At 37.2% G+C, this 27,350-nt stretch overlaps 1 protein-coding gene across 5 annotated transcripts in view; it reads left to right on the top strand.

Annotated features, from left to right (window-relative positions):
* The window catches only part of LOC128026493 (tight junction-associated protein 1-like), a 91,118-nt gene extending 66,030 nt beyond the window's left edge, over positions 1 to 25,088 (top strand). For all 5 annotated transcript variants that reach the window (XM_052613692.1, XM_052613693.1, XM_052613695.1 and 2 more), the window contains 5 exons: positions 2,463 to 2,624; positions 8,528 to 8,594; positions 13,488 to 13,595; positions 15,708 to 15,791; positions 19,884 to 25,088. In XM_052613692.1, coding sequence (XP_052469652.1) covers positions 2,463 to 2,624; positions 8,528 to 8,594; positions 13,488 to 13,595; positions 15,708 to 15,791; positions 19,884 to 21,320 — 1,858 coding nt within the window. In that variant the 3' untranslated portion in view covers positions 21,321 to 25,088. The remainder of the gene's footprint in view (positions 1 to 2,462; positions 2,625 to 8,527; positions 8,595 to 13,487; positions 13,596 to 15,707; positions 15,792 to 19,883) is intronic.
* The last annotated feature ends 2,262 nt before the right edge of the window (positions 25,089 to 27,350 follow it).

Below are 27,350 nucleotides of genomic sequence, written 5' to 3'. Positions count from 1 at the left end.
GGCTGAGGCATCATTATGTGTTTGACACCTTCTCCCTGTGTCTTAGATGTAGGTTGTGAAAGCTCTTGTAGCTGAGGTCCACCTCCAGTCCTAAGATGGAGTCTATAGGGGGTTTTGTTTACTGGCCGTCCTCTTAGTTTTGCACTGTTGTTATTTTTTAGTCCAAGATGCTTTATTGGCATGACTGTTAAGATTACGGAGTATATAAGGTCTGAGACTTAAGAACATTTATCAGACATAAATATGTTGTACAGACCATGAAACTGTATTTTTACATTTATTTTTGTTAATTATATATTTAGCTCTCTGAGTTCGACGAACGAACTGGCTCCGTTTGTGGCATTTTTTTCCCCTGATAACGCCAAAATTAACTATATTATTCTGTCATTTTTGATTTTACAGATAAAAGCAATACATCATTCAAATCTGTAAGGGGTCTACTTTTATTTGTATACACTCATAATAACAACAGAACGCTGTGTTTTTGTAAAGTAAAGAAACATTGTGCACTTTCTGCAGTCTTTGTCTTTGTGTACTACTTTCTGAAACATGTCACAAAAATAAACCAAAACTCAGTGAATACTGAACACACAGACAGGAGAAACATATCTATAGAAAGTGTCTTACTTTTTCAATTAAGTCGTGTGAAGTCATAAAATATGTAACACATCCTCCTTTTTTTTTCTAATATATTTGTTTGAATATTTATATTTGTTAATTTTAATATTTCTAAGGAATATTTCATCTGCATGCAGCCACATTATGTAATTGTAACGAATAATGATATGACGCGATCAAATAGCAACCAGTGAAGAGTGAGAGGCGTGCACATATGTGAATGGAAAGTTTAAAAGAACAGCATTTATTTTAAACTCTTAAGTGCCACCGGCTCTCAAAATTAAAACCTCAAAATTCATCCTTTGAAAACCATTTTGAAATTGGACATTGTGTTACCATGGAAATGGTACTTTAATGTCTTTTGGCAGTCCCTTCCCCTTAGTGGGTGGAGTCAGGTGGTCTCTTAGAATCAAAACTTTTTATAAACTTGACAAATGCTTTTAAAAAATTTTTAAAATGCTTTTTAAAAATTAAAGTTGTGATGGCACCCGTTGGCTGTTTGAATAAACCAAAAAATATATATATTTTATATATAAAATAAAAATGGTACAGTGCATTTTCTTAAGAGTAAATTTAAACATTTTAATTTTTTGATACTTTAATATTTTGAAATGATTCAACTTCTGCAATAATCTGCAGATTATCTTTTTTTTAATTTATTTATTTTTTTATAAAGAGTCCAACCTTAGGTCTGTATTCCAAAGCGTCCATGAATTATACCAATTTAAGCCTGAATAATGCACTTTCACATCTATATAAAAAAAATGGGACGTGGAACTTGGAGTTAAAGATTTTTTTGTAATTGTATAAAAGTAAATGAGAAATACACAGACGAATATATCAAATTAAGACAACTTGAAGCCAAAATGGTTTAAAATGAAAGATCATAAACTAAACTAGACAGAAATGGTGCTCAAAGTGGGGTTTTATAGATAAAATAATAATAGTGAAGTCAAAGCTTACATGATGATGGACTAAAAATTACAGCTGATGTTTGAATGAATACTCTAGACAAAAAGCAGCTGAACAATGGCATGCATTATTTTATATATCTGGCTCATATAAATTTAATCTGACTCGAATAAAGTTATATAACGTCTTGTCCAGTTTCTTTGAGCGTTCACTGGAAACAGGATTTAACCCAAAGGTTCAGATCCCATTAATGTATAAAACGTTGAACTATAGAAGCTGTGACTTCCATGAGAAGAGGACAGGATAAACAAGAGACTTTGGGGATAAGCCTTCAACACTTATGTTAAATTATTTTAAAAAAACAGTTGAAATGTCACACTAAATGGAAGATGGATGGTGTTGAGGTCCAAAAAACACCATTAAATTGTCATTAAAGTACCCCATATGAATCATGCATGATGCAAACTGTTCTGCCACATGCCACATTTTACTGCCTTTTGGCTTCATTAATGTCAAACCTGGTGCATTGCACACACTTTTTAAGATGCTCATGATGTCGGAGAGACACCATAACAGCCTTTTCTTTAAGTATCACAACCACCTCTTCTTTGCAATTCTGTTCAGAATAAGATCTGTAAAATGATACCAAACATGACAGAGAGCTATTAAATGAATGCTTTATGTGTTGAGTGGAAATGTGAGCTTGCACAGATGCGCATCAGGAATGGGTGCGTTAATGCTTTTCCAGGCATGAAGGGAATGATGAACAGACTTTGGTATTCATATTAAAGACTATTTTATGCTACTGTAGTAAAATGAAAATGGAAATACATGAGAATGCTTTAAAGTGTTGCCCTTTACCTCTACAGTAGTGTGAACTCGAGTTGACAAACAGTTACTCAAGTCAGTGATGCATTTTTCATTTTTCTCAGGATCCTGCAGCAGCAAAATGAAGACCTCCGTCGCCGGCTCTCCCAGACCACTCATAAGATGGAGGCAATGGAGACGGAGTTTGAAACCGGTCGACATTACATGCAGGCAGAGCTGGGTCGAACCAGAGACGACCTGGAGAAAATGAGAGACAAGTTCAGAAGGTACGTTACTCTTATTCAGTAAGGATGCATTAAATAGGTCAAAAGTGACTGTATAGACTTTTTATATTGGTACAAAAAATAGTCTATTCCAAATACAGTTTTTGAAGTATAAGGACCCTTAAAAAGACGATTTTTTTAACACTAATAATAAGAAATATTTCTTGAGCAGCAAATCAAAAAGTACATTTAAACTGAAATCATGAGATCATAAATTTATCAAACGAAGGCATGGAGCATGTTGATTTAATTACATTTTAATAATTTAATTTAAAATATAATCAAATGAAAAATGAAAAAATTTATTTTTATTTTTGGTGGCCAATGGTTTATATGGAAGTCCATTTCCGGCACAAAAAATAAAAAAGGTAATTGAGACTTTTTTTTTATCTCGCAATTTTTTTTCTTTCTCAGAATTGCGTGATATAAACTTTCAATTTCGAGTAAAATAGTCAGAACTGTGAGATATAAATGTGAAATTCTGAGAATGAAAAGTAAGAATTGTAAGATAAAATGATGTAATAACCTTTTTTTTTAAAAAAAACTTATTCAGAGGATGAAATGGGCTTCCATAGGTTTAAGCTTGAAAATTAAGTGGAAAGATTCACAATTTCTTAAAACAAGCTTTTATTTTGACGGGTTGTTATGAAGACCTTTGAGTTTGTGTATCTGATATGTTGTAAAAAGTGAAATGCAGGATAAGTGACTCAGACCAGCTCTGGAGATTGAAGTTCATGTGTTCATGTCCTCATATAATGACGACAGACGCAGAAAAAACTACGAGCGTAACGCATGTTTGTGTGTGCAGTAAATGAAACACGCAGAGCAACCAACAGACACATTTAAATGTCAAGGATTTTTGCAGTTTAATATTCACAGACGTTAGTCTATATTGTGATTTGATTGATTGTACAGCCCTACTTTGATTCTGTGACATTCTGCGTTATACTGTGAATTCAGTTTGTTTGACTGGGATTTATAAATCCATCAGCATTTTCTGCATTGTGAAAATCATAGGACAAAAACGTTTAATCAAATTCTCTGACCGCAAAATGACAAGAGTCTTTGAGGAAAGAGGTGGATGCAGCACGTTTTTTTTTAATGAAGTTGCAGGCGTGGATGAGGGAGGGAGATAACACATACCCCTGCAATTCATTTGAATGATTATGATCAAAGCACCCAAATTAATGAGCTCTCTGTAGTTATATGAAGCTAGCAGCGTTCACTTTAATCCCACTCACCATCAGCTGTGGACCCCTGCTGCAGACCGCATTACAAAGCACCGCAAGATCAGCAGTGCAAAGCATGCTGGGTAGACGACAGTCCAGAAGAAGACGAGGGGACTGCAAACTTGTCTAGATAATAACCACATATAAAACATCTGGAAGACCTTTCTTATCAGGGTTTAATAATTTTAGTAATATTTTCTATCACTTTATCATGTTTGAAATGACCTGTACACTAACAATTCGTATAAAACGTAATAATGTTCTCATTGTGCTGAAGAATCAGTGGCAGCACAGGAAACAGTACTTTAGCATGGTGGAGACATTTTAAAGAATCGTTAACTAAACCAGATGTCATTAAAAAAAACATTAAAAAAAACAAACACATTTGGTTAAGGAATTTCATAGAAATGGAACAAGTTGTGAATTTATAACTCTTGATCAGTTTGGATTTAATACACCACAGCAGTGTTCATTTGAGTCATGTTCAAGTTATTTCATTCTTTCATTCAGTGTAATTTCTAATCCGAATAACGATGTAATTTAAAAAAATGAATTATTACAGTAGTGACATTTAAATTGACTCAACAAATGAGGTTTCATTTGTGCTATTTAAAAAATGTGCTTGACAGCCTAGTCTTCTGGAAATAAATAAAAAATGTTTAACAGGCCGTCAAGCAGCTCTATTGTTTGACAAATGCCTTGTGTTTTTGCCAGCTAATTAAGAACTGCATTTGAGAGCCATAGTGTGTTAGTTTTATTACAGGTAAGGGAGGAGAACAGCAGTAAGACTGTGGCTGATTTTAATGAGAGTGAGCTCGCTGTGAGGCTGTGCTATTTGTGTAAGGGCTTAGCAGTTAATCTGTGTAACTTGCCTCTGACATGCAGACAGGTTGTTTTGTTGTTTGCTGCTTTTTTACACAGGTTGTATGAACAGAAGTGGAATATAGTGTGTGTGTGTGTGTGTGTGTGTGTGTGTGTGTATATATATATATATATATATATATATATATATATATATATATATATATATATGTGTGTGTGTGTGTGTGTGTGTGTGTGTGTGTGTGTGTGTGTGTGTGTGTGTGTGTGTATATGTATATCTATATATATACATCTCATTCATTTAGTTGCTTTGATCATTTTTTTCTAGTTTTGTTTCCATTTAAATGAACTATTATTATGTTTTTTACTATTTTACCTTAATGGAATGTAGTGTTGTGTAATTCTAGTCTTTCAATCAGCATGTATTTCAAAGTTGATGTTTTTTACACTATCTATAACATTTTGCTTTTCAAGCAGGAATAAGCTTGTTGGCCAAATAGTCCCTTGAGGGCTGAGACACTTGTTAATTTTCCTAAATTAATGAAATATAAACTGTTAACTGTTATACTTGTATACACGCTCTCCATTAAGCCCCTATTTTACAAATAATAATGCAGTCAGGAGATGGTGTGATGCATTGAGTGGTTTCCACATTTTTAAACATTTAAAATGCATGAAGATAAATATTTTCTATCACTTTATCACGTTTGAAATGACCTGTACACTAAATAATCTAACCCTCGTACTTGCAAAACAATAGCAGTCTATTTATTTAGTGGTCCAAGTTGAAGTCAGTATGTATAATAATGATAATATGGGACAAATATAATGCAATTTAGTGGCGGCAAGTGCTGAGCGTTCCCTGTACATGTACAGTCAGACAAAACCACGTGCACAGTTATCAAAAGTGTGAGTGCACGCACAGTTGTGAGAAAAGTGCTCTGCAGTTAAAGATGCAACGCGGCGCATCTGTGGAATGCACTTCATTGAAATCAATGTGCTCAGTAATTAAAGAGGCAGGGCGGCATTTCTGTTATTTGATTTGGAAATGCCAAATCATCAGAACAACGGTGCAAGGCTGCTCACAATGTTTGGTCACGTGTCGCACCAGAACCGTTTTCGGAACCGAAACATAGAAATTGCTCACAGTTCCGGTTCTTTTCAATGAACAAAACCGGTTCTGAATAAGAACCTGTTCTCGATTCCCAACCCTAGCTGTGATTGTCTCTTTCATGCAGCTTTTTGGCTTTCAAGATGGACAAAAAAATGTACTGTCGCAATAAACGTCACTACATCCTTTGTTCGGAATCAGTGTTATAAGTTTAGCTTTAGATCAGCAGATACGAGTGCAGATTTAATCATGGGCTCGGATCGGCCTGATATGCCCCTGGCGCTCTGAGTGCAGTGCTTTGTGATTGAGTCGGTGTGTAATTTGGCTGCAATCGTGCCACTTTATCTCCAATCAGGATGCATCTCAGGCTTATATGCTTTCAGACGGCAGAGCGATTGAATTACCCAGCATTCTTTCCATCAGAGAAGTGTGGTGCTCACATTTGCTCCTCCATTTCCCCGCCTGCCACATCCTAAACCTGCATGCCAGTTCTTCGCAGATAATAGCCTAATTGGATTGAAAGTGGTTAGAGATTCTGCAGCGTAGGCGTTTGAATGCCATCTCTGATCTAACGGCGTAATATTGTCACATGTGCTGTGGCGATTTGCACCAGGTGTTGGAGGCTCTGGGAACCCTCGAATGAGAGGTATTGTTATAGATGTTGGTTTGCTTAATTACTTGTTTATTCGGTGCATTTTTATTGAATTTACTCAGCTTCGGAGACAGGAGTAATTATTGCGTTCCATCAGCACATGCCATCCGCAGCTATGAGCTGCTGCGAGAGTTTATGACTGTGCTCGACGCAAATCACCAGTGCTTGCTAAAATTAATTGATTCGATTCTAATTGTTATGAAGCCAGACAGTGAAAGTCCCTTATGATCTGCCAGGCACCGAAACAGTATTGATCCACGAGAGGGAAAGATTGATTGAGATGGAGGTTTGCGCTGTAAACAGAGAGGCAGAACTTGGAGATAATGTGGCAATAAGGCCCGATGGTCTTTGCAAGCACATTCTGTATTTTTTTATGCTTTCTTCTAAACATTTTATAAACTGAAGCCTTGGCACCTTGTGCTGAAGCTAATTTCATGAATTCAGTGTTGATTCAATGAAGATATGAAATCAAAAGGGATCAGCAACACTTCATGTAGCCCACCCTTCATTTCTTAGATGTGTTTGGTCTAATACTTTTTAACCTCTGAAAATCTACTGTGTAAATTATTAAAATTGAATTAATATTAAACCTGTTTAGGACTACCTACATTTTTAAAAGAATAGTTTTAATACCATATGGCTATCCTGGCTGCTCTTTTCCATATAATAAAGTATCATAATGCCTAATCACTTCAATTATATGAAAAAAGACAGGCCAGGATAGTTTTCAGAAACAGAGATTTTCATTTTGTGTGAGCTATTAAAGGGGTGGTTTACTTTTTGATTTTAGATTTTTTTCTATGCTTGATTGTGTTTATGGGGTGCAATCTAACATGTTCATGCTTCGTTTAAAAAAAAAAACACATTATTTTTCACATAATTTAGCTTTATTCCACACCGATCTGTCCCTTCTCTGACAAACGGCTTGATTTATTTCCTGTTATTATGAAGCCCCTCCCTCAGAAATACACGATGGGCTGAGATTAGTCAGCTGGCTCGGTGTGTTGTGATTGGCTAAACCGTCTCGAGCGCGTCTGAACATCCCGCCTCTCTCAAGTTCAGAATGTGCTCCGGATGTATTGTAAACAATAACGTCCTCTATATTGCTTATCAATTTGAGCCCGATTGAAAATATTAATGAAGAAGGCAGAACCTGATCAAGCACGGCTCTTAATGCTGTGTTTGTTTGTTGTAATCTCATACTTTTAGATACGCTGTTGTTTGTAAATGCTACTACTTCTGTTAGCTTTTAATAAATAGTTTTATTCTGATTAAAGCTTTAATACAGCACAGCAACTGTACGTGCATCCATGTATAACGTGTCTCAATGCTACTGTGAAAATAAGTGTATAAATGAAACCGTTTGTTGGAGCTGATCTGACTATTGGAGAGGGAGAGAGAGAGAGAGAGAGAGATGTAGAGCAGGGAGACGTGAGGAACAGGATTGAGAACTGCTGCTTTAGAAGATTGGTTTTGAAGCTTGTGAATCATTAGAACCATTAGAAGACAGAATCGTGATTCATATATGAACAGATTTTTACATGCACCCCTAGTTTTCTATTCCTCTTCTCTAAAGCAGCACTACATGGCCCCGCCCCCAGGAACACACAACAAAGGGGGCGGGGTTTATCTGAGTTTATCACATGCATCTGAAAAAAAGTAGCAAAAAAAAAGCAGTGCAAGTATTTTCAACATTTGATAACAATAGCAGCAAATCAGTAGATTAGAATGATTTTTGAAGACTGGAGAAATGATGCTGAAAATTCAGATTTGATCACAGGAACATTTTAAAATATATTCAAATTTTTTTAATTATAAATAATAATAACATATCCACAATATTGCTGTTTGTACTGCAAATAAATTCAGCCTAGGTGAGCGTAACAGACTGCATACATTGTATATGTGCTACTTTATTTTAAGTTTAAACTGAATTATACCCATTCTTAAATTTGTGATATAAAGTCCTGTGATCCTGTATGTGTTGTTTGATGTCCATCTCAATCCCACACCGCACCAGGATATATCATATAAGATCTGGATATAGTTTTATACCTTGACCGTGACATTCATTTGTTTTGTTCCCCCACAGACTTCAGAACAGCTACACGGCGTCTCAGAGAGCTAATCAAGACCTGGAGGAGAAACTTCACGCCCTGGTAACCTCTACACTTCACTTTCCCTTTCTAAAGTCCTTTATCTTAAACACTGATCTCTTTTATTGCCGTTTAATTGTTCCTTGTGCCCTAATGATGCCACTCTCAGTCAGTTCGTCATAAGTATTATGAACTGTAGTTGAGTAGGAACCTTTTGCTTTGTTTCATTCTCCTGGGGCTAGCAAACAAGTAACAGTATTGCTCATGCCACTCATGCATGCTGGAAGTTAGTTTTCCACTGGGAAAATTGTTGTTGGAAGACAAGCAACAGTGATTGTGTTGCTTTGATTGGCACTTGAGATCAAAACGCCGTTATTTTTGCATTGTGTTTTAAATCGGTGCAGTTCTGCTTCAAACCAACTGTGAGTTTTGTTTACTCGCCAAGCGGAAAGCCAATTCTGACTCACTTTTGGCTCTTTCTGGATGTTCATTTTGGACCCTGCCTTTATAGTTGAGCTGTGATGGGCAAATAATCATGCCATGGATGATCATAGTCACTTCCCACTGCTTAAAACTGTTGTCAAGGTTCTCCTAAAAACTTCAGCTGCTCATATCACACAATTTAAATGAAATCAGAATGGACAGTTCTTACTTTTTGTATAGATTATACAATTCATGCACATCATTATTTATTTTTTATTCACATGTTTTATTTGTGCTATTTTTGAGCTTTTCAGTCCTTCATTTACATAAATTAGAAAAGAATAACTAGGGTTTTCATCAAAAATTCACCTTTTATGTTGCACAGAAAAGAAAGTCATGCAGGTTTGGATTGACATGAGTGTGCGAGAATGATGTGAATTTACTTTTTTGGGTGACCTGTCCCTTTAAAGATTTTCAAGCATTGATGTTAAATGTATAATTTTTTTCATGGCATAGGCTATAAAACGTTTCTGCAGGAAAATACCCATTACAGTTGAGTGTTGACCTGTTGTCATCTATCGGCCTCTCTAGTACGGTTTAAAATTCAGTCTCAAGAAATCAAAGCAAATTCCGCTCCCTTTAAAAATGATTGATTTGCCATTGATGTTGATGAAAAAAAAGAGAACAACAAATGCAGAGAGCCCTGAAAGATCTGGTTGTGGTCAAAATAGTCACGGTTAAGGCTGTGCTGATGGATCAGTCAGGCGATTCGGTAGCAGACAGAATTCAGCATGTTTTTGCATGCTTTTTCATAAAAGCTTTGTTTGGATGAATTTTTTTTTGTGCTTTAGTGCTCAAACAAAGACGAAGTAATTGTCTGAGAACAATCGAGAGATAGAGCGAGAGAGAGAGAGAGAAATGAACAACATCAAAAGCTAAAGATTGAATAAATGTATAAATTTGTTCCTACGCCTCTTTTTCTTTAGTAAGTATAAAACAATTCCCACTGGATCTTCTAATGTATCATAACTGTCCCAGACCGCAGTCGTCCTCCTACAATGTTTTTCAGTTAGGATGAATGCTGTTTTAGGATTATTTGAATGTGATAATGCATCACAGGAACCATGCGTCGGGAGTGCAGTATGATGCTTTCTGAACACAGGACGCATCGCTGGAAACTGCTGTTGATTGTTGTAATAAATTCTTAAAGGATTCATGTCTTATTAAAGCCAATCTGAATCTAAATTTTTCCCAGACTCTGCCTTTTTCCAGTTTCGCTCAAATGAAAATTTAATCAAACATGCATCTAAAATAAGTTATTTTAGGAATCTTTTATCACTTTTAGGTGCTGGGCAAAATGATCTCTAGAGCAATTTAACATGACTGGGAGACTTCAGATTGAGCCGCTCGCTCTTAATCACGACTGGAGACTCCATGCGTGTATAAGGACAGCATTAGCTCACGATGATTTATGTTCATGTTCATATGTCCATGACCTCTGCGTAGAGCTTTGCCAGTCACAGGTGAAACGGGTGTCATTCTGCTCAGGGATTATCCCATGCCGACCTGTTTCACCTCGTGAAGGGCCCATCGTTTTTACCATCGTGACTAGTTTCTATCTTTCTGTCCTCTTTTTTTGATTGTCTTTATATTTGTAGACATACAGTTTAATGAAAACATAAGAATAAGTGCAAAATTAAATCTTTCTCTGCCTTTCTTTCCTCTCCCCTCATGCTGCCTTGTGACTTGGGGTATTTCACCATCATCACCATCATCATCATCATCATCGTCATCAGGCTGCCATCAGTCAAACTTGGGTCTATGCAGTTGCGTTCTCAGTCTTTCTATTTATCCAGTTCCTTCTGTCTGTCTGTGTCTGCTCTCCCAATAAGTATCGCCGTGGATATCATTCCCATGACTCATTGCATCTCCTTCCTGTCTCCTCTCCTCTCTTCCTGCAGTAGATGGCTGAATATAGCTATGGCCATGCCTGTTTGTGTGTGTGTGTGTGTGTGGACAGGGATTCTGGGATAGATGTCACGCAATAGATTGCAGTCCAAATGTTTAACACAGTGGTTAAAATGCACAGCACAACTTTGCAAACACGGTAAGAATAGAAAATGTTCATTAAAAACTGTGAATTACAAATTATATTTTTACACAATTTAAGGCCACTATGAGATAGAAACACTATATAAGGCCATTTTATGTAAAAGTGAGCCAAAAAAAAAAAAAAAAAACTTCTGTAAGACTATCAGTGAAGTCTTCTGTAAGAATGGACACACACTACATTACCCATAATCCTGAAGAGAGATCAGCCAATAATGGCAAAGCTCTACAGTCAGGCCACCCACTTTCATTTAAAGAAACCGAACCATCCGGCTCTGGATCTAATCACTTTTCGCCCTATGAAATCTTTTATTTTATTTTTTTCTAAATTCCATGTTTTCTGTGTAAATGTTCTGGACTTCGAATAAATAGCTAAAATTTTAATAATCAAATATCTCTAATTAATAAAATTAATAAAGCTTAAATGAACTATTTAATAGTTTTATTAAATTTTTTATTTTAGTTTTGTATTTTAGTTTTTATTATTATTATTAACTGAACAATAATATGGCCCTGAAATGTAAAAAAAAAAAAAATAATGAAATGTTTTGTTGTCCGTTTAAAGTTTTCTGGATTCATAATTTAATGTAAATATATTATAAAATAGCGGTAATCAAATGAAGGAATAAAACATTAACAATGTAATCTTTTAAAATGTAATCAAATGAAAATTTAATAATTTCTTTTCATTTTAAAATTAACGAAAAATGCTATATTACTATATTACTATATATACTTTTAATATTTTCATATTATTATTTTATTGTTATAATTGCTTTGAGAAGTGCTACTGTACATAGTAAAATACCAAATTTCTATCAAAGTTTCCTCAAATTAAAATTTTTTTTTGACAGGTAGCTGTGATTAAATATAAAATTACTGATTCAGTTTGGAAACAATTCAAACATTGTTTTAAAAACAATATATAAAAACAGTGTTTATAACAAAATAATCAAACATAAGAATAGTTTGAGAGTGTAGAGAGGTTCGATTATCAGACCTTTATGAGCGTGCACAGTGAATGTGCCGCTTTGCCGTGATTGGTTGATTTCTCTTTAGGATTATGGGAAGTGTAGTACTTCATGGGGATTGTGGAATTACACATGATTTTTAATATTTTTCATGCTAGGACTTTCTTTAAATGCTTGCTGAAATTTTTATTTCTTTGTGAAAAAATTAATGCCACAATTACTTTGCAATCTTTTTTCGTTGTTCATTAATATTCTATCCCACTTTATATTAAGTGGCCTTAACTACTATGTACTTGCATCAAAAATAAGAACAATTTACATATTGTGTTCATCTTGTATTTCAAAACACTTTTTCTTCTATTCAGGTGTGAAACAGGTCATTTGAGACAGGTTGATAGTCTGGTTAGGTTTAAGTGTGAGTTCATGTTAAGGGAAAGTTCAACAGTTTAAATGTAAACGTAATTACATAAATTAATTACACATGTTATTACATGCAGGTATTTTTTAAAATACAAGTACGATGTAAAAAGCCTTTTAGAGTAGCAACAAAGTGCTGACGCGTGTTGGCATTTTGACTGCTTGGCTACAACGGATGGTGTGAATCCCACTGTTAAACTGATAAAAACAGTTTCTTTCTATCCCTGTTTCCGTCAGATGTGCTGTGCATTCTACTGGCTGTTGCATTGCTGTTATTACATGTGGACTCTGCATTGTGTTGAAAGGCTGCCCTCTCTTATCTCTCTTATATTGGTCCACATTGTCCACTTAAGTCAAACACTGACTATAAAGATAAACGCTTTGTTATGGACATGCCAAGCTTCAGATTAAGGGTCACAGTGTCTGTCTGTCTTTTCCTTCAGTGTCTCTCTTTGTATCTCTCTGTCTCCATTTAAACCAATAGCCAGCAGGGCTGAAGTGTTTAAGTATCAAAGCTTCTGTTAAGTATGTCCTCTATAAAGTTCTTCCGAGAGCTTTTGTTCAATCATTTTAGTGCAAAGACATTAATGACTTTGCCATCACAGCAGGAGTGAAGTGTCTTCAGACTCCTTCACTCCTCAATGAAAAAAACCCTGAACTCGGACAGGAAGACAGACAGAAGGAAAACTGACTGAAGGTCTTCATTTAGTAAAGTTGGTTTATCAAAGACAGACCTAATTGGAATGGCGATGTTGGCGATACAGAGAAAGAGAGAGTGTCAAGAGAGAGTGATGCTTATTTGCAATGAGATTGTCAATCTGATTCCTTACCTGCTTTATTTGTTTTCCTCATGGGCTCTGCCTCAGCCACATTTCCAGGCTCTTGAATGACTTTTTCTTTGCAGCTGGTGCCATGTCAGCAATGAAATTAGGACTGAAGGAAAACTTGTTTTGGTCTGTTGTTGAGAGAGGTTGAACCTCATCCGAGACCTTTCACGTTAAAGTTTATATGAATGGGTTTTTTTTTCTCCTTACAGCTCCGTAAAGTGGAAAGAGACAAGAAAACCATGGATCAAGAGATAGTGGAGCTCACAAATAAACTCGTGGATGCCAAAAACACTATCGACAAGCTGGAGGAACTGAATGTACGTGTTATATCAGAGTTTTTTTTGTGTGTGTGTGTGTGTGTGTTTGAAGCACGTTTTGGATCTGGGTTGTCAGTGCTGCAGTGTTACAGGGATTGATAACTACTGGTGCTAAAAATTGAAAGTTGCATGAGGAGGATCTGTGCTGGGATTTCACTGAAGTCTACTGTCAGATTCCAGAAATAATGTCTGGCTTTTGGAGCTTTACTGCAGAACAAGGGGAAGTCTCCTTACTAATTTACTTCTCATTTTAAGATTCAATCTTGAGTCAAAAGCACATAAACAGCAACACTCAACACACACTTCCCACAAGGCTAGCATTTTTAGAAGGAAAAACAGCCTTTTAAAAAATTTGTGGGACTATTTGCTATTCATAATAAGAAATTTGATTTGCATTATATAAACACTGTATTCTTCTCTTTGCTATCAAGTGACACATGAGGGTAAATAAGTAGACAGATTGATATTCTAACAATGCCTTTTTTTTTTTTTTGATTTTGCATAACTCCACAAGGAATAACAAAGCACCAGAATGCAGGTTGTTCTGAAATGTGCCTTTATTACACCACATGTATGAAACAGTGCCACAGGGAACTAATTATAGCAGTGAAGAAACTGATAGCCATCTGTTAGCTGTGTTTAAACAGAACGCTTCATCTCCGTAAACAGATAGAGCATGCATCAATCATAACTCGTTCCTCTGAGGTTGATGTTAGGACCATTTTTTTTTTACCAGTTTTATGGGCTTTTTAGTTATTAATCCTGAAGACTGCTACCTTGAGTGCCATTTTTCTTGTTTTAGTTATAAAGTGTCAGTCAAAGGTTTGGATAGAACTACTCATACATATTTTTCAACGTATTAGAGCAGTGGTTTCTAACCAGGGGTCCAGAGCCCACTAGGGGTCTCGGCAAACTTTTAAGGGGACCTCGAGGTGACTTCTTATGATTTAAAATAATATATACATTTTTTAATTGCTATTATTATTTAATGTTGTTAGACCTGGAAAAGTTATGTAAAATAATAGAATCTTAAAATGTTATGGGCATTTTTATAAAACAAATCTATATTTTACTAGAGCCCCTTTCACACTGCACGTCGGACCCGCAATATTCCCGTAACATTGCCTGGTCGCCTTCTGTGTGAAAGCAACCACGTCCCGGAATTGATTACCGAATCGAACCCGGGTCGGGGACATAGTAACATTGCGGTAATCGATCCGGAACGAGCGCTGTGTGAACAAAAGCCAGATATAATTCCGTATCGAAGTGATGACGCACGTTATCGCGCGACTCTTTTACCGGCTGTTTTGAAGGAAGATCAACATTCGCGACGAAAACATATCTGCAAACTGTAATGAAGCAGAGATCAGTTAGTTCCTCACTTTCCGCGCTGACTCAGAGATCGTTTGCTTGCTTCAGTTAAAGTATAATGTGCCAAGAGTTGTCGACTCGTACATTACACGTCACGCGCTGATGTCACGTGTCGTTACGGGATCTTCAAGGGTTGTATGTGAAAGCACGCACATATACCGGGTCATCACTGGCTGTGTGAAAGTGCCAAATCTAGCGACCAGGGAACAATTACAGGAACACTTTACCCCTGTATTTGCCGGAATGGCAGTGTGAAAGGGGCTTAGGTATGCCAAGCTGTAAAAGATTTTATTTGGTTGAAATATTTTTTACAAACAACTGGAAGATTGGTTCATTCATTGGTTAAAAAGTGTAGGGAGAATATTAAGCTTTGATTAATTTTAGAGTAACAGGAAGTCAATAAAATATTAATCCGTATCGGAATTATTCTTCGTCTATACTCTGCTCAATCAACATCCTGGGATGCGTTTTAAACAGTGTTGGAGTTCACCAGCATACTAGATTTCAAACTATAAGCCTTTAACTCAGCAGATTTGTAAGGATCCTATGAAGCATATGTATGTCCAAACAGTGACTCTGTGTGTATTTGCTGTTCTTCTTTCATAAATGACGATTTCAGATGAATGTAAGGAAAGTGTCGTTCCAAACAGTGGATGATGATAACTCTAGTCTTTATATGATGTATTCTCGTATCTGTTTCCCTTAGGCCTGTTCTTATATCAATTTCCTCTCCTCATGCAGGAGCGGTATCGGCAAGATTGCAATTTGGCTGTGCAGCTGTTGAAGTGCAATAAATCGCATTTCAGGAACCACAAGTTTGCTGATGTAAGTAGTAGAATCTGTTTCTCAGTTGTAAATCAACCCCCCCCCCCCCCCCCCCCAACATTTTTAAGAACCGTTCATCAAAAATTCTAATTCTGTAATTTACCCACCCTCTCAGACTTTTGTAAAGAACAGCAGGTTATGTTAAGCACATTGTCTGAGCATCACTTTTCTGTTCAACGAAAACGGATTACTTTTATAGTTTCCATGCTCCAAAAATAGAATTACCATTGAAGTCCATTTACCTGTACTCTATAATCTTCTGAAGCCATTTGTGTGAGAAACACACCCAAACCAAAAAGTCAATGAGTATTTATGCAACACAACTAACTGACAAAAATGAATAATCAGCCATGTCCGCAGGATGTGCTTTATGACAGTGTTTAGCATGGAGAGTCTGCTGCGAGACATGGTTGGTCTTTGGATACGGACGGTCTCGCTGACAGAGAAAAGGCACCATATTGACAAGGTGCCAAACTCCAGACACAACTGTCTGGTTTTGCCTTTGTGTCTGTCCATGGGGGAAACTAGTACAGATTTCAGGCTGTGGGTACAAGAACAGAGACGCATGATAAGACAGCTTGACCTCATATGGGTTTTGAACACATCGGGACATTATCACCTGTGGCCTGCGATCTACATTAAACCTATCTATCACTCTGTCTGCCCTTGTTGTTTTATTCTGCAAACAGCATTAATCAAACTTATCAAACCGAGGGCAACACTTTTGCATATTTGCTATTTAGCTCTTGTTTTAAATACATTAACTTTAGGCACATTTTTATATATCAGTTACTTTTATGAAATTTTTTTTCTAGAGGTATAAAATTTAAATGATAATTCTCTTAGCCAAGTCGAGCAATATTGAAATTCTCAAATATTGAAGTTTTCCTATTTTAGCAGGATTCTTAAAATGAAAACATGTTTTGAAGATCATGAAAATTCGGTTATGTTTGTCCAAACGTATTGGTTATGCAGAGAAAGATGGCAGTAAATTCATATTGGCTGAGTGAGTGAGTGGGCACAGGATCTTCCTTCTTGGCAGCAATTAATTAACAAAGCATCTTTCTTCCTCCTTTTTAATTTATTGAATTGACAGCAGTGACTAATCTGTAGAATAATTTCTCTAGGAGAACTATAGTGATAGAGTGAGCTCACTGGAACCATGGTATTTTTAGAAGATATTTGATTCACTGTCCAGATTATCCTCTTGCCCCGCTCTCGTGAACTCTGTAATTCTTTTCTCTGTATGCAGAGACCACAGATTTTTGATTATTTTAACCAAAAGCCAAAAAGCCATTACTTGTTTTCATGTTGGTACTGCTAACATAATGTCAGTGTTGTAAAATATCCACTTGTGAAACATAATTTGGAAAATTCTTTGTATGCATGTCAAACTAATCTGCTCTCGAAATGCATATGCATCAAACAGGCCACTTGTGTATTTTGTCACAGCTTTAGAAATGCTTTGAGAACATGAGAGCCATTATGCTTCAGTCTAGATTTGGGGAATCTGAGAGTTATTATAGTGGCTCTCATGTAGCAATTCTCTATCTCTAGCTAGTCTTTGACTGTTACGTGTAGGTCACTGCAAAACTAAGAAAAATTGTGGCTTTTTTATTTGTTAGGGTAGTTTAGATAAATGACAACTAGCATGCTAACTAGCTGTTGAGGTCTAAGCTAGTAGACCTAAACGTAATACAGCTGAGCTATTATACATAAAGTCTCATGTAGTCAGGCTTTTGACATACAGAATAAAGTCCAGTCCATATTGAAGATTATTCTGGCCAAGAACCATGTGTTTGATTGAAAGTATGCTTCCGTTTTTATGTGAATGGAAGAGTATGCATACAGAGATATGCATGCAGATGGATTTTTAACAATGTTTACCTTGTACACTTAGGTCACACATGCACAACCTTGAATTATTTGGTCCACAAGGTGTCTACATTAGGCCTTTATTTCACAATCTAAAAAAGAAATGGAAGAGACGGAACAACAACAAACTTCCTAAGACAAACTACCATCATTTTATATAACATTTGAGCCCCTTTCACACTGCACGTCGGACCCGCAATATTTCTGGAACATTGCCGGGTTGCCTTCTGTGTGAAAGCAACCACGTCCCGGAATTGATTACCGAATTGACCCCGGGTCGGGGACCTAGTAACATTGCGGGGTTCGACCCGGTATGAGCGCTGTGTGAACAAAAGCCAGATCTAATTCCGTGTCGAAGTGATGACGCGCGTTATCGCGCGACTCTTTAACTGGCTGTTTTGAAAGAAGATCAACATTCGCGACGAAAACATATGTGCAAACTGTAATGAAGCAGAGATCAGTTAGTTCCTCACTTTCCGCGCTGACGCCGAGATCGTTTGCCAGCTTCAGTGAAAGTATAACTTGCCTAGCATTGTCGACTCGTACATTACACGTCACGCGCTGATGTCACGTGTCGTTACGGGATCTTCAAGGGTTGTGTGTGAAAGCACGCACATATACCGGGTCATCACTGGGAGTGTGAAAGTGCCAAATCTAGCGACCAGGATACAATTGCAGGAACACTTTACCCCTGTATTTGCCGGAATGGCAGTGTGAAAGGGGCTTTGGAGAGAAATAGCTTTGATACTGGTCAAAGATTACAATTTCTAGTGTGCATGTGTCAGGCGTAGTGAGACTCACTAACAAATGGAGTCTACTTTGAGTGGTTATGTGTTTGGCTCTATGTAAACGCTAAGTGCTCGCATCAAGACTGAAGTATACTTTACCAACCACAATTCCATTCATTTTCTGTAAAGATTAGGGGCAAGTAAAGTCTGAAATTGTATATGACCATGAGAGCAGAAAATAGCAAACAGGTGATCTAGAATGTATGGAATTATTTCAGTGCAAGTGCATTTCTGCATCAGATGGTTATTGAACGGTCCGGAAACTTCTGAGCTGTCCTCATTTTCTGTGGGAGAAAAAAGTCTTGTTTTACGTACCGTGGTGACTGGAGTATTGCAGCACTTTTGGTAACATCTGACTTTCCACACTAGCCTGTGATGCTGCTGTGGTCATGGGATACAAATGCACTCTGCCCCCTGGAACAATTAATTTAGGGAGCATCATGTGGATTTCTAAAATTGAAGGCAATGAGGGGGTCAGGTTTGGTAGTGTGGTCCGGACTGATCAATTCTCCCGTGCCCCACGCTCAGAGGAAGTTAGGGCTTGTTGGGTAATTGCTGCCCCACAGGACCTTTTTTCCACAAATCAATGACTTGGCCTGGCTTCGTTAAATTTTGTCACACTACAGAATGAAATAAAGGCCTCGTCATCTGCCTTTTTTCTTTTAGTTTTTCTCTCTCTCTTTCTCTGTCTGTCTCACCCCTCTTCAATAATAATCTAATTTAAGGTGAGGTTCTTTCTCTTTATTCTTTCCCACATCAGGGAGGGCAGACATTGGATGGTGTTAAATGAAAAACCACTATTTTCTGCTTTTCATGATAAAGACTGAGATAACCTTCATTCGGGCAGTATGGCCGATGGCTTTCATTAAACATTCTATTTATATCCCAGTGCATTTTAGTGAAATTGCACCTTTTAAGATTACTTGCAAAAAAAATGATTCATCCACAAAATTTGCAAGCTACATTGATTTCATAACAACAAATGTTGTCCCAAAAAAGAAAAAAGATTGAGATCGTTTATTTACCTTGATGTTATTCCAAACCTATTCCAAACGTACTTTCTTGGGAGCAGAAAATTGTATGGACTTTTTATACTACTGTCTTGTCCTTTTTGGAGCTTGACTGCAAATGACTTGATGTAAGAATTCTGCATTCATATTTTAATGCTGGTCTTCAAAAAGTCTTATGCATAGAAAATGAATTAACCCCAATTATCTATTCAAATAAAGCCATTTGAATGCCTGTTGCTGGTTACAATACATTTCTCATTATCCAGGATTTTTTCAGGTTGATGGATAACATTTCATTTTCATTTCTTTTATACTTAATAGTTTTTTGAATGTCAAAAAAAAAGAACTCTACTGCCGAAAAAAACCCAAAACATTTTCACATTTGTTTGTGTGTTTATTTTCTACATAATGTTTTGCAGTTGCCATATGAGCTACAGGACATGGTGAACAAGCACATGAAGAGTAGCTTGCCTAACAAGACTCAGGGCTCTCAGGGAGCTCAAGCCCAGGATCCTGACACTCTAAGCTTGACACCTGCAGATGTAGTGCCCACTTCAGTGATCGCTCGTGTTCTTGAGAAACCGGAGCCCCTGGTGCTCAACTCAGCCCAGTCTAGCACCAGTGCAGGTCGGCCAGTGGCTGAAGATGTGTTTGTACACGTGGACATGACAGGACCCCAAGACGATAATGGAGGCCGTGAAAATGGGGGCCCTGTTCATGCCAGGTCTCCTGTGGGACCTGGCTCTGATCAGCAGCATGTAAACGGCATGTGTCGAAGCCAGGGCAGCCTGGATGGTCCGAATGGAGAAGATGGGGCAGCCCCTTCTTTTGAAAAGTTGAATCCTTACCCAGCACCTCCACCACCAAACCCGCTGTACCCTGGTCGCAAAGTGATTGAGTTCTCTTCTGATGACAAAGTCAAGATTCCCAAAAACAGCCCACTGCCCAATTGCACCTATGCTACTCGTCAGGCCATTTCTCTCAGTCTTGTACAGAACGAAGAAGAGGCAGCCGATCGGCAGCGCACTGTGCCTAGTAGCCCTGCTGTATCTGATGGGGGTTGGCGCTCTGGGACCTCCTCATCTTCTGGTGGAGGGCATGCTTCTCACCAGTGCACGCATCCACAGATGGATGCTACGGACACCCTCTCCAGTCATTCAAGTCCCTTTAGCAGCCCCCCTCAGCCCCCAAGCGCCTTTGCAAGCTCTGGTAGCTCTGAGGAGGACCTACTGACCAACTGGCAGCGCATGTTTGTAGAAAGAATGGCACCATCCACAGAAGGCTGCCTTGTCAACCGCACGTCCTTCAGCAGTGAGGCGGTAAAAGATCTCCAAAGAAGTCACAATGGAAAATCAGGAGTAGGGGCTCTGAGAGGTGCTTACTCTGATGGTGAGGAGGGATCCTCAGCCCAGAGCTGGACAGCCAGTAGAGAGTCCAGTTTGGATACAGACACCAGCAGCATGGCAGACCTCCGGGCAAAAAAGACACAATATGGTGGTGACTTTTTCCAGGAAGAGGGTGAACACCTATTGATGGCCCTTGATCCACTTGAGAATGATGGTGCTAGTGGTGATACTATGGTCACCATTGAGAGCAGTCCAGCCTCTGTTAAGTGTCAAGAGATTGCTGAAGATGCCGGCTCAGCAGGAAGTTCAGCTGAGGAGCGAGATATCCTACCCCAGGACTTTCCTGCCATTGGCTCAAGGGTCCTAGCTGCCCTTGAGGAGTATGCAGACCAGCCCCCTCTGACTGGCTCCTCACGACCTCTGAAGAGCCCCAAGAGAATGGGGGTTCATCATTTACACCGCAAAGACAGCCTTACCAGAGCGCAAGAGCATGGAAACTTGCTGGACTGAGACTTCCAGGCTTATTATCTTCTCTTCTTTTTTGTTTGTTTGACCTTGAGTGCTCTTCTTCTTGCTAGCAATCGCTTGGCATAGCAGCACACAACCAACAAGTGGAAGGAAGCGGATCAGCATTGCTGTAGTTATCCCTGATCATGCTGCTGTTGCTGAGGCATCATTGTAACTCTTCTGTCCTCTCTCTGAGGCATGGAGCTCTTTTATCTGTGGAACCTATAGTATTGATGGAAACTGTGGCGAAGTGCCAGCTGCAACTTCAGTCAGTCTGGCTTTGAGTGGATGGTGCTTCAGAGATCGTAAAAGAATCTTATAGTCTGAATTACTGATTTTCACCAGTACATGACTTTATTCTGTTTGATGTGACTTGATTGAGTGGGCAACAGCACGATATAACCATACAATCACACTTCTGAAGGAGAAAGAGTTCTTCAGAGGCAACAAGATTGAGCAGCATTAGGATTGATCCGTGTGGCACTGTGCGGACATGGAACATCTCACGTAATGGATGTTTTGACATTTGCTTTTGCCCTCGGGTAGGAGTTTTCTACCCAGATAATGACATCTTTCCAGTATCCCAGTACAAGTCCTTTGTTGAGATTGGGATGCACCAAATGGCCACAGCTTCACAGATACCACTGTGTCAGGCATTCCACTGGTTGAAGAAGATTAAATGTAATCTATGAGACTCTCTTGTCAATTTTCAGTGCCTAACCCTTGCTCTGACAGAGGGGGATCTCCAACACCCTTTAAAAGACCATTTTGTCATCATAAACTGAGGGGATCCTTCACCTCAATTTTTCAGTTACCTCTCTTTATTGATCTACCATTGTATTTCAACACCCAACCTAAAGACCGCTTTTATACTTGATTTGAATTATGAAAGATTTTTGATTTTGATGTATTCAGTTAAGTATATGTTTTAATGATCAAGAACTTGGATGTACTTCCTGATTTTCATTCTCACCTGTTTGACTAATGGTATTTAAAACTGATTTTGATTTTGAAGTAAATATCTAGAGGTTTTTTTGTGTGTTTATTTCTCTTTTGCTGGTCTAAAGTGTCCCATTACTTCCATCAAAGCAGTTAAGCACTTGCAGAAGTGTATAAGAAGTGCTCAGGTTACTGAATCCTGTCATGAAATTATATACATGGTATTCAATCCCTTACATTTTTACACCATAGTTGTTACACAGTACTACAACAGAAATGCAACCAGTGCTGTATTGGCATTTTAAATATTAATCTGGAAAAGGTTTATATATATATATATATATAAATTCTCTACAAGTTAGGCTAAAACATTTATATGTGTCATTGGTATTTCATGTATTTCAATTTAGAGCGGTGTTAATGTGTCCCCTCGCTGCTGATGGCTGGCAGGGCACATTAACATTTCAAAAACTATGCATATAGTACTGTATAAAATCACCACAAAAAGTATTCTGTCTGTTATGATTACATTACTGACGACTTTAAAAATAAATAAAAACGAGCTAAAAAGCCGAGATTCAGCCAGAAACATGCCTTTGTTGGAGAGCGGCACTGACAAGAACACATTATTTAGATGATTTCTGCTTAAACCCTGATTTTAAGAAAAGCCATGTTTTGATCTTAACGAATGTAATCATCTTTATGCAGCATCTGTTTTCAGCGATTCCTTTATTATTCTTTAGCCGATCGTACTGTTGTATGTATTTTAAGGGGAATGTGCATCATTTGGTTCGTTTTTCTGTGTGTATTTTTGTGTGGACATCTAATTTCTCATGTTTATGGATGATCAGTCGGTCCTGAAGATACATTCTACACGTTTTATTCTTCTTCTTCAGTCATTTCAAGTCTTGTTCAAACAGCATTTTAACATTTATCAGCTTTTTTCAAACGTTGAGTTTCAAATGCAACAACTACAAGCATCCTCATTTTCTTTTTTTGATATATTTTAGAGACGATTAAACTCTGTGTTGCCTTTTTAAGTGCTTGCTTTGTGTTCTTTTTATTTCTAATTAGTTTTAGTCTGTTGACCAGTCATTATCCAGATGTCCCACCCTGGGTCAAGTACTTCCTGCAGTAGTGTACTTTTAAAAATCGCCATTCTCTCCACCCATAGTGACATTTGCCCTACTGGTGATACACATACGAGAGAGTATGATTTTGGGGGTTTGTCTGTTATTTATGAACATATCATCGAATCGGAAGGTACAGCAGCATGTATTACTTTTTAACGGTTTTCCTAGAAGGACATCAGACTTTTGTAAAATGCTTGCTGTATATATATTCACCTCATAGCTGGTCTGCCACAGCACTCCTTGCCTTGAATAATTCAGCTATATGTAACTCAGTGAAGGACAGAATGTGCGATCGAAGTCTACAGTTACTCTTCTGTGGTCTTCGTATGTAGTTATTGGTCTTGCTCTCCAATATATTGGACTACCATTAATAGCCCATGATTAATTGAAGTGTAACTACCCGCCATGCTGAATAATTAATATTTTATCATGTTCTAAAATAGTTCTGTGATGCTTTAAAGCGGCAGAGTACACCCGTGGACTCTTAAATATTTCAGTCTTGTCAGATGTCTCATGGGTCATGCAAATAAATACAAAAAAGACAGGACAATGGTCAGGATGTGCAATACACCGAGTGCATAAATAAGCCTTTCTCCTCTGCTCTCATGCAACTTTAATAACTCAAATTGAATCGTACGCATAAGAGACGTGCACATCTTCTGTAATCCAATGTGACCCTCTGGCAGGCTGTGCACAAGTCATGCTGAAATCATAGAGAATAAAAAAAAAAAAGTCAAGGTTATCCTCCAACCAACACTCCAATCTGCCTTCTACTGTACCCAAAGCTGACGTCTCAGTGATGGAAAAGAGTATTCAATTCATGTTATCTTCTTTGTTGTTTTTTTTCATCTTGTCAATAACGTGATATTTAGCACCTGGAATGTGATTTTTACCAGGGGAGGAACACCAAAAAAAAAATTATTTTACCCCTGGAATGCAATTTTTTTTACCGGGGTTCGTCCATGAAAAGCAATTGGGCTAGTTTTTTGCTAGCTTTGAGTAGAAATTTGGCAGGTTTTGCTATGAAGACCTGGCAACCCTGTCGACCCAATCAATTCCTGAATGGCAAAATGAAGTTCTGCCCTAATTTTTGTCGTTTTATATCCTGTTTTTCTTGAAAATGTGTAACATCATGCAAGTAAAATGAGTTAGTCCTTGCAGTTCTTTGAGAAATCTGGATTCTGCTTTGTTGGTTGTGATTCATTGACTTTATTTTGTTAAACCTCTGCATTGTTTTTGATGTTTCAATTGTTGGAGTTTAAGTTTTGTGATACTTGATCTTATTGTCCTGATGCTTTAACATGGTGGTGGAATTTCATACGATTATAAGGGGATTTTCTAAGGGTGCAAAAACCAATTTCATGTTGATGTTTGCTCACTCAGTCCCATTTCAGATTGCTTGTCCATAATTCCTCAGACAGGTTTCTGGTGCACACATTGTCTGCCAGTCTTACATGTCTTAAAACTGTAGCAACATGGTGCTTTTTTCCTTGTCATACATTAGTTTTGTCATTTTCACCATGGTTAAAAATTTATTTAGATTTTTACTTGATCAGGTAAAGCTTCCATGGTTGTGTAGATGTACCATGCACAGATTTTTCCCCTAAAAAAACACAATTCTTATGACTGGATTAATTTTATTTTCTGAATTTGTAAACTGATGTATATTTTAAAACAAATAAAACTATTTTAAACAAGCGTTTTGAACTCTACATATTTGCAGTGTCACCTCCAGACCCTACTATGATTCATGGATGTGTGTTTTTTTGCGTCATATGATGTCATTCCAGCCGTGGAGCGGCAGTGCTGATGCAGGAGCGCCCACTGCTGGTCATGAGGGTCCAGTGCTCTTAAGTGGGTGGGTAGCAACAGTGTGCCAACAGTCCTTAGTTGTTGTAATTGTCAAAAACTTTTTTTTTCTTCTTGTATATGTGTGCTAAAACTGTTGCAGTTTTTAATTGCCTGTTCAGTATACAGGGGCATTTCATGTTACCTGAATATTACTGACAAATCTTTATCTGACTTAACTGATCTTTATCATATCCAACCTATTTTGCAATGCAAAAGCATGCATATTTTCTGTTAATGTACGCTATAGGTAAATGACTGGAAGAATAATGCAATCGACTGTAACACTATTTGTGCTACTAACCAGAGTGTGTTTATGATTACTACAATAACTTAAAACTAATATGACACCAAAAGGCAGTTTGTAATCTCATGCAGCCTAATGGATTGTTTTTGTAGAGATAATATGCTAAATGCGACTGACACCTGGATAAGGTGACCAGATTTTCCTATTTCAGTGGTCAAAGTATCATTCAAATCTTTTTGAGTTAAAAAAAAGACTATAGACATTTTTGAAGGTTTTTGTTTTTTAATTGTTAACGGTTCCATATACTGTTATTCCAATTAATTATTGTTTAGTTTGATGATTATGATTTTCGGTGTGGTTTTAATTAATTTAACCAAAAATCACACTGTGCAAATTGTTAATTGTAACCATAGCATGTGGTTCAAAACAATATTACAAAATTATTTAAAAAAATAAATGAGAACCAATGATGAAACTCTACTTTTACCTTTTCAAATGTTATTTGAATGCTTGTGTTTGGAAATTACTCTTACTATCGTTAAACAGGCTTATAATTTTGATGATATCAAAGGTCATATAATCAGGAGTGTGTGTGTGTATTTCTGACATTTTATATCCATCCATAATCACATTAAAAAAGTAGTAAAGGCCTAGAAATATGGGGACACATTTCATTACAGGGCATGTGAAAGGCTAAAAAAAAAATGCAACTGCTAAAATGCCCCTTTATTTCAGCAGTTAAATAAACCAAAAGTCTAAACTGTAACTGAAATTTTTGACACAAAATTGTTAGCTACTTACTGTTTTGCTCAGCCAACGAAAAAGCCATAGCTGTGTAGAATGGCATACCCATTGCATCTTGGAAATGGACATAGTAGTGCTTTGTTTGATTCCTTAATGAATCAGTGTTTTCAGCGATGATTCATGACTCAATTACAACTATTGGCATATCAACAAAGATTCGAGATGATTCCAGACTCATTCAGCATTTTTGTGCACTGTGTGTCCAGCTTCAAATCTCCTTTCAGTTCCATCCAGATTCTTATATAGTTTAGACTAATGCTTATTTCATCATGCTGAATCCTTTAGCATACTCCGGTCACTGAAGAGGATTCATTACAGCATTAACCACTGGAAAATTGGCTTTCCATTTGTCTCAGTTCTTTAGCAGCTTGGTAGATTGATTAGAGACCTTTCATTAATTATAGACAACGATCTGCAGCCTTATTATTTGCCCTTCCTGGCAACTGCTGAATGAGAGATATAGACATTAGATTGGTGTTTGTGTCCATTTCTTTATTCGATTCCTGACCAGAAGTCCTGACATTTTTCATGCATTTTAAACCCTTTTTTTAAATTTTTTTATTTATTTTTTTTACATCACAACAGCCATATGTGGCCCTGGACCACAAAACCTTTGAAATAAAGTCAACAATTTTGATTTATACATGAATAAATAAATAAAAAAAGCTGAATAAATTTTCCATTGATGGATGGTTTGTTAGGATCTGACAATATTTGGCTGAGATACTTGAAAATCTGGAATCTGAGGGTGCAAAAAAATAAATCTAAATATTGAGAAAAAAGTTCTTAGCAATGCATATTACTAATCAAAACAAAAAAAAAGTTTTGATATATTTATGGTAGGGAATTGACAAAATATCTTCATTGAACATGATCTTTACTTAATATCCTAATGATTTTTGGCATAAAATAAAAATCTATAATTTTGACCAATACACATTTTTTTTGGTTGTTTATATACATATACCCCAGAGACTTAAAGGGGTCATATGATGCTGCTAAAAAGAATTTGGTGTAGTGAAATATGTTTATACGGTTTAAGGTAAAAAAAAAAAAAAAAAC

Source organism: Carassius gibelio, chromosome A13 (assembly GCF_023724105.1).
Source record: "Carassius gibelio isolate Cgi1373 ecotype wild population from Czech Republic chromosome A13, carGib1.2-hapl.c, whole genome shotgun sequence".
NCBI lineage: Eukaryota > Metazoa > Chordata > Actinopteri > Cypriniformes > Cyprinidae > Carassius > Carassius gibelio.
This window is presented reverse-complemented; position numbering and strand designations above follow the sequence as displayed.